A 12,055-nucleotide genomic window follows, 5' to 3' on the forward strand; every position below is an offset into this window, starting at 1 on the left:
TTCCGCCGCCGGTGAATTGATAACGGGGGATGCAATTAGGTGACGCGATACAATTATCCGTGAATGTTACGGGGGATCTCGGTAATTATAAGCAACTGGCGCGCGACCCGTGCCGGATTCATTTCGCGCCGTGTATGTAATGTGTCTTCGCGCGGTAATGTGCGACGGCACACGTGCGACGGAAACCGTTTTCTAAACGCGCACCGCAGAATTAGAACCGTGCACGCTATTCCCAAGATTAAGAAGATCGATCATCAACCATTCCGTACGTATGTTATATCGAATCCAGAGCAACTATACGCCGACGATCCATTTAATCGCCATTTTTTATCGGGACATTTTACATTTAATTTTTACGATCAACCCTTTGTACTCGAACCACGACTCGCCGGCGCCAATGCATTTACCGTACACGTGATCAGATGTACGCAGATGCACCATGGCAGCTGCATATATTTCTCGCAGAAATCGACGTTTGCTTATCCAACTCGTAAACGAGGTTCGTTATGAAAATTTCGAACGTAGTAATAATTACGATGATAATAATAATAATAATAATAATAATATTATTATTATTATAATATAATATATATAATAATAATAATAATATTATTATTATTATAATATAATATATATAATAATATTTATTCGTTTAATGAGTCCTTCGTTATACGATATAAAAATATCATAATAATCAGAGCGCAAACGCGGAAAAAAGAGAATAATGTTATAACAAATGATGTGGATATCATATGGCATATTAAAGTAAAATAACAGAAATCCATTCACTAATTTATTTACGCATATTATGTATATGCATATTATGTATACGCATATTATGTATTACTATTTGGTGATTACTAGTGCGCAGTTTTTTACGCGAAATAAAAATTCTCTAGGTCGAACGCAAGAAATCAAAACCAAGTAATGAAATCATTTTTTTTTTTATTCATTTTAATAGATTAAAAATTCATCTTAATAGATTAAAAACGATACACATTGCCGTTTCAAAATGCTATCAATTTTTATCATAATGAAAAAAGCTAGTCAACTAGCTCCACGAGAAACTAATCGAATCGACTACGTTCGAAAACGTCTGCGAACTTCCGAGCGAAAACTCGGAATTCGTCGAGCATCAAAAATCATTATCGATCATTAAAAATCACTAAAAATCGAGCAACGAGCGGCGTTACTCTGCATAGGCAATCGATAGATAATCTCGATTCCGTGCATCAGTCGCGCGGCTCATCAGAGCCGTTCTGCAGCTCTCGGTAGAATCTGCGTGCCGCCGGAAGCGAACAGCGATGCATCCCGGGCGGTTAGGCGAATCCCTTCGAAGCGTATCGACGCGACATCCGTCGAGCCAAGTTCGCGTCGGCTCGTGTGTGCACTTCGAGAGGCGGCCGTAGACATCCGCGAGCGTGCACAGGCGGCAGACAGCCGTGTAACCGATAACGCGGCGGCGTTGCAGCATGTGCAAACGGAAACCAGCCCGAGCGATCTGTCGGAGACAGCGGGCTGATGCACGTCTCCAGCCGCGTTCGGCTGGCTGGAGCCGGCTTTAACCACCTTCGTACCACCTCCAGACACACCTTCGACCGAGAGCCTCCGGGCCCTGAGCCTTTCGCGCGCGTCGCATCCGGATGCGCTGGATGCATCAGACGCCTGCCGTGATGCATGCCGCAGGCCAGCCAGCGCGCCAGCCAGCGCCGCAGCGGCCCGAGAAGCCGGTTTTTACCGCCGAAATCATTTTGACGTTACTCCGAGTCGTTGAACTCGTCCCTCGATGTCAGCTTGGAGCGGTACGAAGTGTTAGATATTTTATAGAGAATTTACATATAATTCTATATAATACAATATATATATATATCATATAATATATAATATATAATACAATAATATAATATATAATATATAATATATAATATATAATATATAATATATAATACAATAATATAATATATAATATATAATATCTAATATATAATATATAATAATATAATATATAATATATTCTATATATCATATAATCTTATCTGCAGGTTTATTTTTTTAATATTTTGATACCAGAACATTTTCTATTAGCTAGAAGTTTCGTTCGAGTTCTCTATTTGCACTAGGAACTGACAATATTTACAAAAGTGACTGGTTTCTGATTTTTTTCTTTCACAATTCCTGATACTATAAAAATGTTTTTGTCAGAAATTTTTATGCGCGAAATTGTTCATTCCAGCATATATTGTAATCAAAATCGCAGGAAGTTTGAATAAATCCCTTTTTGTCATTGTTATAAAAAAGAAAAAAGAATAAATACGTTAGACAAGTTTAGGGCTCGATAGTTCTAGTGTTAGGTGATAATGTATCTAAAAAATATAGTGATTAGATAATAGAACATTTAGGTGCACCAGAATATTTTATAAATAAATGGTCGGACGCAGGAATCTCTACTATATTATATAGACTCTATCATTCTATATACAGTAATGTTTCTCTAATTGACGCTCAGATTGTCCACAAAAATGGTCAATTTGGGAAGAGGAGATACGATTGTTCGAGCCTTGTGGCTCGTTTTTTATGATTATATATTGTCAACAACTATAAGAACGAGCTGCAGAGCTCCTCTTCCCGAATTGTCCAGTTTTGTGGACAATCTGAGCGTCAGTTAGGGAGACATTACTGTATTATGTATTAAAATGTGTATTATAATAATATAATAATAGTAATATAACAATAATAATATAAGATACATAATAATATAAAATACACAATAACAATAAGATACATAATAATATAAAATACACAATAATAATAAAATACATAATATGCATAATGTAGACCTCGATGAAAACGTCGGTCAATAAAGACGATCGCATTCATCATCCCTTAAACTAACGACACGTTTCCAGCACGCGGTGTTTTCCGCGTTCGATAGCAAAACAGCCGTCGAAAATCGTAGTAAAAGATCTCCGTAGATTGGTGGCAATCGAGGAACAATGTATCGGCGCGAGCAGAAACTCGGGGGAACTTTCTATGCCGGAGAAGGAATAATTCGCCGGCGCACCGTAATCCAGTTACGCCTCTCTGGCATCACCGTTGTCATCGAAGCAAGCAATTCCATCCAGAGAAGTTCGCCGACAAAGGGGCTGCTTTGACGGCGAAACGGCGCGGCGCGAGGCCGGGGACCGAGATTAACGGGGAATGCGGCCGCGCCGTATCGGAAACGGGATCGCAGCCGATATCATTTTCCGTGAATCATGTTGCGTGACAAGGAACGGCGAAGACAGCGGCCGAATCGAATAGGACGTGTTCAAGCGGATCGGCGAGTTCACACAATTTGTTTCCTTGTTGCTCGTTTTCTGCAGAAGAAGCGTCGCGTCGCCTAGCGTCGCGTCGCCTAGCGTCACCTAGCGCTATCCTGGGCGCGCATATTTTCTCGCCGCTGAGACAAAGCGAGCGGAAAACGAGGGAGGAGAGGTTCCAGGTCGTCGGTGACGTTTCCGCTTTGCGACGCCTCTCGTTCTTGGCTCAGCACGCGGCCGGCAAGAAGCTCGCGAAGGAAACGATTTCGCCGTGTTCCTCGCGGCGCGGAGCCTCGCCGGAACCGGGGCTGGCGCGCAATAATAGAAGGAAAAATATGGCGAAAACGGGCCAGGGGGCTACGGCTGGCAAGGACAGGCTACGAACAGCCAGGAAGATCGAGTTCCCGCGCTACGCTCCTCCGCGAAGGGTGTCGGAAACGCGAACGACCCTTGGCACCCCTCCAACCCGCCCACGCTCTAACTGACGGTGCACAGTGGGCTGGAAACACCTTTATCGCGGCCAGAATTCAATTCCTCGAGTTTCACGTTTTTCACAAATTTTTGTTACGCGTCCTTTACCACGTCCAATATATTCATCGCTTCAGATTTAACGAGTTCACCCTAAAACGCTTGGAGGGTGTGTCAAAAACTGTCTACAAAATTTTAAATATATATTTCTTTGTAATATATAATTCTATACATTTTTTATATTTTATTTTTCAGGTATCTAAATATATCATTTAACAATTTTTTTATAAATAAATATTTCTCGAGGAGAACAAATAATGTTTACAGCTGTTTTACTTGCATATACTTTTATTATACAATCTATTGCTATTACACCTTTTTACTTACACATTACGCAATTTTTTTTTCTTACATTAATTCGCTTCTAGGGGTGGGGATCAACCCCCAAATATTCGGCTTTCGATTTCGTTGCAAATTGTACAAGATGGAGGAAAAATCTTCCAACAAAAGTAGTTTCTTTCGTCCAAATCTATAGCGTGGTGCACGATTCATTAATTGTTTAAAGAATTGGACGAAACTGTAAACAAATAATCGATATTTTCTTGCATTTTTTTTTACGTTTCACTTTCGATCTTGATCCGAAGCTCGATCAGTCAGCGACGAAATAAACAATGGTTTTTCCTTTAATTGTCGGAATGAAAACATGGTCGCGCACTGTCGAGCCTGCGAATCTATCGCTGAACGTTCTATCGCGGAGTCCGACAAAGCCCGGGGCCCGCACGATTCTGGAACGTGCAATTATCGCGGCGACTCTTTCCGCAGGCTCGCAATTTAACATTAAAATGTCGCTTTCGTATTACGCGGCTCGGCCGTCCCCGGGCTTGCTTTAAAAGCTTTCGACGTTACTTTTCATTTGCGCGGAACGCCGACTTTCAAGAGCGTCGCGTCGATTAAGCGTGCCGCGCGCGCTTTCCTCCGCGATTCCGTGATAACCAACTGTAATTATATTCGCTACACGGTTTTTTGCTTGCCGCCTTTTCGCTTCCTCTCGGAACTCTCGGCGGCGCGCTATTTTTCTCTGTACAACCGGCTCCAAGGAAAACGCGAAAGGAACTCGTTCGAGCGCGACCGACCACGGAACGTTTGAATTCTCCATCGCGGAGAATCCATTCATCAATAGCGTTCTCGAGAGATCAGGATCGATAAGTCGTTAATTGTTGGTCGCGAAACAATTATAATAATTTGCCAGAGTGTAAAACAAGGTTAATGTAATTGTAACAATGTAAGGTTAAGGGTTGAACGCGTTGCGCCAAGTTCGCGTGTCTTTTATCAAATTGCAGCACGACGTAGTCTGTCAATATTTAAATTATCAATCCGCTTTAAACAAAATGACAATAATAATAATAAAAAAAATTTCGTTACTAAAATTATTGTTTTAGATATTTCCTTAAAGAAATTGAACGAGGTGTAATATTCCACCATCACCTATCACGTCACATTTTTACACGGATATACGACAAGTAAAAATATTATTAGAAATTATTAACGACAAAAACATGCTGATCTACATCGCGAAAGAGATCCTAGTGCAAGGGGTTGGAAAGCAATTGAATAAATTCCATCGTTCAAGCTTACAATCGAAATAGAGAAAAATGTAAATACATTAAATTCTGTCATTTTTATATTTCTGTAATTATATATGTACATTCTATAGTTATATTTCTGTAATTTTCGGGATCACTGTAAAATTACCGTATTATTCTGTTTTCTTCGCGCGTTTTTCACCGGGTCTCGTCGCGCTCCGTCCATTGTCTTGCGACCGGTGGTCGCATCAAATTGCATCGAGCTGCATCAGAAACGCAACCGCGTGCGTTCTATTCCACCGAAATGTACGGTCGCCGCGAATTAATCTTTTCGGAACGAACGCGAGCCGTTCCTGTGAACGGAACGGCTTGTGTTTGCGCAGCCCGCTCAAATTAGTTCGGGAACTGCTCCCGGATACGAGCCGTTTCATTTAAATTATATTCCCAGAGGAAACCGGGCGGTCGGGTTCTTGCTCCCGGAGCGCATTCGATGATTATGTTATTAAGATTCCATTTAATTACGAGCGAAACTCTGTCAATAGACCGGCCATCCTCGCGAACTTTCGATTAATCCTCTTCTGGCTGTAATTCCTGTCTTCGAGCTATTTCGATGCCGGTCTATTAAAAAGGCATGAATATTTTACGACGCCAGACGTTCCCAGCCGCGCGATCCTTCATAATCCCGAATGATATCGGATCGCCCGATTTCACTTGTTCCCGGTGACGGGTTGAAATCGCGTAAAACAGCCGGGATTGTTGCTGGAATTTTATCGTTCATAACCGATTGAGAATCGTCCGGCTGTCGGCGCAACGACGACGATTACGAGTACGATACCCCTGAAGTGCGTTTCAACGCTATTTTTGCTCGATACCAGCGGATTTCTATCTTTCGTGCCGTCTTTGAGCGATGATCGTGGCATTTTGCATCCCTTTGCAGTATTAGCGTCGTTCTAATCCACTCATGTTTCCGTTTTTCATTATTAGAGGGCGGATCTGTACGCAAAATAAAAATTTCGTATGTGAACTGCAACAAGTAGCAGTTCGATAAAAATTTAATTTCGTTCTGAACACTTTTCAAAGTTTGCAGATAATCACGCAGCATCGTGAAATTTACCAAATGCGCTTTAAAACCGCGTTTATAAAATTATACACGCGCTATAGAGAGGGATGAAATCATTTAATAGCATCTTTTTGAATGCTCTGGTCACCCAGAGTAGGTAAGATTTATTATACAAATTTGTCGATAGAAATGCTACTTCGAAGAATATCGATATTATTATTTTTGAAAATAACATATAATAACATCTGAATATCCTTAAAAATCTAATTAAAAGTTCTTCTTGCCATGCGAATTTTATGCGGAATATTTTCCGCATTATAAACAATAATTTCATCAACAATAATATTTTCATTTTGGTCGCACGAAACTGTCGATTTCGACTCAGTCGAGTTCAGAAAATATTATCGAAGGAATCGTCCGGACGGCGCGTTGTGGTTAATGTAAATGGATCTTTAGCAAGTAATTCGAGCATGTCCTATTACTAATGAGAGTCGCGAATAATGAACAAACACGCGTCAGTCAGCCTGATTGAAAAGCACGCGTATACTCAGTTTTTCCAATCGGATTTCCCTCATTGGACGATTTCGAATAAAAAGAAGGTATTTCATAGCTTGCCGATTTATTACCGCGCGTGGAATATCATATTCCGGATCACATCATTCCGGATTTCAAATATTTATAATCATCGGGACATTGACAAAGAGAATGGGGCAGCACGCGAACGCGAGGGATGTCAACTGCATTGGTGCACGTGGAGCAGAGCTCTGTGTTCCAGAAGAGGGAATATGCAACCTTGTTATTTTAATTATTTTTTAGAAATTCGAATATCTAATAATAAATTCGACGATAATGTTTCATGATCAAACCAATGAACTGCGGTTTTTCATGCGAAACATGAGGTTCCCGAAGAAATAGTTTCTTCGATTCATAAATTTAGCAAGTTATGTCTGTCTATACCGCTCGACGCTTCAAACCAGATTGAGTTTAGCTTTGAAAATCTTTTCCTCCAGATTTTATGATTACAAATCTCACTATACAGTGCGTGCTATGCTCGCATACCGACCTTTCTTCTAAAAACTTGCCTTATCGCACTTTTCAAGTGGCGCCTTTGAAGTGCTCGGACCGTCCTGAGCTCGCCTCTCACGTTCTCGTCAAAAAACCCGCTGACATTTCTTCTATATATCTGTAGAAATTTGTCCAATATTTAAACAATATTGAATCTGTAGAGACTAGGAAAGGACTGAGCGTGATGAAGACAGAGAATATCGCGTACCGTATCTACAACTAAGATTATAACTACTCGCTTAACTCTACGACTCGTAACGCTCCTCACTCGACGACTCTCGAACACACTCTGCCTGCCTTTTTCTCAAAACGTGGCGATCGCATCCGCCGGGTCTCCGTCGCCAAGGCTTTTTCCCATCTGACCCGGCCTTCGCCAACGTTTCTCTTCTTATTGCCTACCCTAAACACAAAGTCTTAGAACTACGGTCTTAAGCCTAACACTCCTCCTCGTCCTAAACATACCTAATAAATTACGATACTACATATCTTAGTAATTTTACTATATTTTGATTTGATTTCTTGTGCCATTTCAAGAGAAAACGTCAGGGAAACATGTATGTCCGAAAAAGTTGCGCTGAAATAACTCAATTCCCCCTTAATCACTAATAAACTTGAATGTCCCACGAGAGGGGACATCCGAGTGATATGCTAGAATTACGATGTCCCGCGAGAGGGGACAGCGGAGTGCAAAGGGTTAAATTGCTCACCGTTTCCAGGTGAACTGCGGCCTGACCCGCACCCGCAGCCTGGGCATCCTGTCGGGCAGCCTGGTCCTCTTGATCCTCGGCAGGCTGAGGATCACCGGCACGCGGCCCGAGTTCGCCAGCGCAGACAATCCAACGGCCAGACACCCGTCTCGGCTGACACGGGGTTTGACGTTCCTCTATTTACCAGCTGCGAGTGCGAGGATGTTGCTGTGCCCCAGCACGCTGAGCTTCGACTGGTCCATGGACGCGGTGCCGCGTATAACGAGCCTGTTCGACTTCCGGAACCTGGAATCGGCGTGCCTGTACGCGGCGCTGATCGGCGCCACGATCTGGGCGGTTAAAATACTTCGGCGAACGCCGCGAGAGGTTTCCCTAAGCCTCGTGCAGATATACCCCCGGTCCATGTCCTCGAGGTGCCCGGTTTGCGCGGGAAGGCGCATTGGCGGATGTCACACGGACGGCTGTCGTGCAGCGAACAACAACAACAACGGGCCGTTCGGGGACTGTCACTGTGCTAAAAGGGCCACCAGCAACTCCGTGACAGCCGGCAACGGATTCACCAGCAGACAGGCAGCAGCCACCGGTGTCGCAGTCTCGCTCGGCTTCCTCGTGCTTCCCTTCCTACCGGCTAGCAACCTCTTCTTCTACGTCGGATTCGTCATAGCCGAGAGGATCCTCTATTTGCCGAGCGTCGGGGCTTGCTTGATCGTCGGCGCTGCGATCTCCGGATGCTATCGGATAGCAAGAAGAAGCGGGTCCAGGCGGAGGGGCAGGACGGTTCTGTTGGCCACCGTTGTACTGCTTTGCCTGATGTCCGCCAAGACCCTGCTGAGGAACGCCGACTGGTACGACGAGGAAAGCCTCTACCGTTCGGCTCTGCACGTCAACCCGCCAAAAGGTAAGCTGAAATCTTCTTAGCCCTGGGAACTATCGCCCGATTCCCATCTGCACCGTCCTGCGCGCTCTTTAATCGATTTGCCGGCCAATTAACCCCCGCGTGCTTGCTTCGACGACTTTCGACGGGGTGGTGGATCTGTGGATCTTCGTGCGTTTGGACTGATTTTTAGGGGGTGTTGAGCTCGCGATTTCTTTTCAGCGGCGCTAATGTTTGCGGCTTCGCTTTGTCGACGTTGCATGATCGTCCACAGTCCACTACTATCTGTGTCTATTATTTATAGTTAAGGGTTTCTTAGTAGATTTGTCAGTAACAATTGCAATTTTGTTATTTGAATCAACAGGTCTTTTAGGAGTGTTCGGAAAAGATCGTTTGCAGAATTCATTTTTGATGCGGTGATTGTTCAGGAGCCTGTTGGAGGATATTTATTATGTATCAGGAGCCTATTGGAGAATGTTTATTATATATCAGGAGCCTATTGGAGGATATTTATTATACAGGGTGTCCCAAAAATATCTCGCAATCCGAAAGTAGGGGATTCTTGAGGTCATTTGAAGCAACTTTTTCCTGAGCGAAAATGCAATCCGCGGCTTCGTTTACGAGTTATTAACGAAAAACAGTGATCAATCAGAGGCGAGATCATTCGGCGCGAGACGGCCGAGCCAATGAGCGGAACTGGGCTCCGTGCACTCGTTGGCTGGGCCGCCGTGCGCCAGCCGAGCTCGCCTCTTATTGGTGAGTGTTTTTCGTTAATAACTCGTAAACGAAGCCCCGGAGAAAATTTTCGCAAAGGAAAAAGTTGCTTCAAATAACCTTAGGAACCTCGTATTTCCGGATTGCGAGACATTTTTGGGACACCTTGTATATCAGGAGCCTATTGGAGAATGTTTATTATATATCAGGAGCCTATTAGGAGTTTATCGGATAAAGTATTGAGGTGATCCTTGGCATCGATCGTTTCGTTAATAACAAATTAAAATAATAGAAGAAGGTGTATTTAGTTGAAATCATAATTGCCTTAGTAATGCCAGGCTTAATTATCCTAGGATTCCAGCAGAGAAATTAGGAAATTGCCAAGGAAACAACGGGGATCATGTCTTGATCATTCTTGTCGAACGATTGCAATTAGTGCAATCCTCGCACTTGTACTAAAGAGATTTTCGTTCGCCTATTCTGTACATTATGGCCCTTCCGCATACAAGGATTAAACTAATTAAACTGATTAAACTCTCCGTACACCAAAAATTCATATATTATTCGTCGAACATTGCCCGTCCAGCTCTCCTGATTTTCTCTTTTCCATGCATCCGACGGATCCAACTGCCGTGGTCTAGTTTCGCCGTGTTATCCGCAACGAAAGAACCGCACGAGAACTATAAAATCGCATTAATCCACGCAGTGTATCACGTACCCACGCGACTTTCAAACGCGCACACACGCTCGCGTTCCCTTTTATTCCGCAACGCTGCGCGGCAATACGTTAATAATTAATGCTGCGGGCAGCAGTTGTATCTGGTTAATCCGGCAACGTTTTAATTCCTTCTCGAAGAAAGCTCGCCAAGCTAGGACAGCTCGCGTCGGTGGATAAAAAGAGATAACAGTAAAGATACGCCGGCGCGTCCGGCGTTCGCCGGCGAATTAAAAAGATAAAAGATAACAAAGAGTCGCGTGCTAATGATAAACGACGCTCGCCCGATGATCGAGAGCAGATAGGTCCGCGAAATATACGGCGCGATGTAAAAATGAAATTCCGGCCGGTCCGACGGATATCGCTGGCAGTTTTCTCGTTATACGGCAGCTCGTTCGACCGGCGCCGGCGGCTGGCCTCCGCTATCCAGCCTCTCATCTCGAACTTCCAGCTAGCCAACGATCCGCCTACCGTGTACATAAAATTGCCAGGAAGGTGGATACGCGGCATGCAATAGGGGACGCAGCCCGCAGCACTTCCTGACGGTCGCGCGGGCCCCTTTTTATCGTCCCTCTTTCTTATCCGTCTTCGTCCGACTTTTTATCTGTCCACAGCCAGCCGAGGCTGCCTCCTCCGTCGTTACACTCTTTGCATCGTTTGTCGCTCGCCTTTTCCCGTGTCACCGGCTTGTAATTTCGATCGTTATCTCGTCTTTCGCCGCGTCGCCGACCACGCCGGTCGGTGTTCGCCTTTCGTTTTTTTAAGGAAAATTCACCGACCGATTCTTGCCCGGTTGCGTTTCCCGCGTTTGTTTCGGTCGCGGGGCTTTCCGCGTTCTAGACCCGTGGCACGAAAATTAATGCTGCCTCGACGATTTTCTGCGCGATGTTGACGAACGAAATTTCACGTGAAATGTTGGCGCTGCGCTGTAATGTTAGACGATGCTCTGTGATTCGTAGCGGCTGTTGGTTTTTAAACTGGCCCTCTTCTTTCACGTGTCTGTGATTTTTCGCGGGAAAATTGCGGCATGGAAATGAAAAGTAAATGTGTTGGAAGGAAGTGCAGTAAATTCTCTCCGATTGTTCTTTAGCTTGTAAACGAAAATAGACGGTTTGGGGAGAGGAGACACGAATATTCGAGCCTCGCGACTCGTTTTTATAGTCGCCGATTGTCAACAACTATAAAAGCGAGGCTGGGATGATCGTATCTCCTCTTTTAAATTGTCTATTTTTGCGTATAATTTGCGCGTCAATTAGGGAGAATTTACTAGGGACTCACCGAGGGACAATTGGAGAGAATTTGCTGTGCATACATAGCGGAACTTGTATAATTGATCGGGGAAGGTTTTCTACATTTCTGTCTGATTTGTCGAATGCTCATAGACGACAACAATGTATAAATATGTAAACGAGAATATAATGGAATTTATACAAACAATTAAAACAACGTTTCACGCAGATGTTTTTTCTGGCTTATTGAATGTTCATATAGAAATGACAATGTATGAAGGATAAATAATAATGTAGGAATATCTGAAGATTGTACAATTTATTAGCAAACAATTCATATA

The 12,055-nt window shown here is 43.7% G+C and overlaps 1 protein-coding gene across 2 annotated transcripts in view; it reads left to right on the plus strand.

Annotated features, from left to right (window-relative positions):
• Positions 1 to 12,055, plus strand: part of Tmtc2 (Transmembrane O-mannosyltransferase targeting cadherins 2) — a 553,554-nt gene that overhangs the window by 284,813 nt on the left and 256,686 nt on the right. For both annotated transcript variants that reach the window (XM_033470689.2, XM_076518848.1), the window contains exon 4: positions 8,192 to 9,080. In XM_033470689.2, coding sequence (XP_033326580.1) covers positions 8,192 to 9,080 — 889 coding nt within the window. The remainder of the gene's footprint in view (positions 1 to 8,191; positions 9,081 to 12,055) is intronic.

Source organism: Megalopta genalis, chromosome 2 (assembly GCF_051020955.1).
Source record: "Megalopta genalis isolate 19385.01 chromosome 2, iyMegGena1_principal, whole genome shotgun sequence".
NCBI lineage: Eukaryota > Metazoa > Arthropoda > Insecta > Hymenoptera > Halictidae > Megalopta > Megalopta genalis.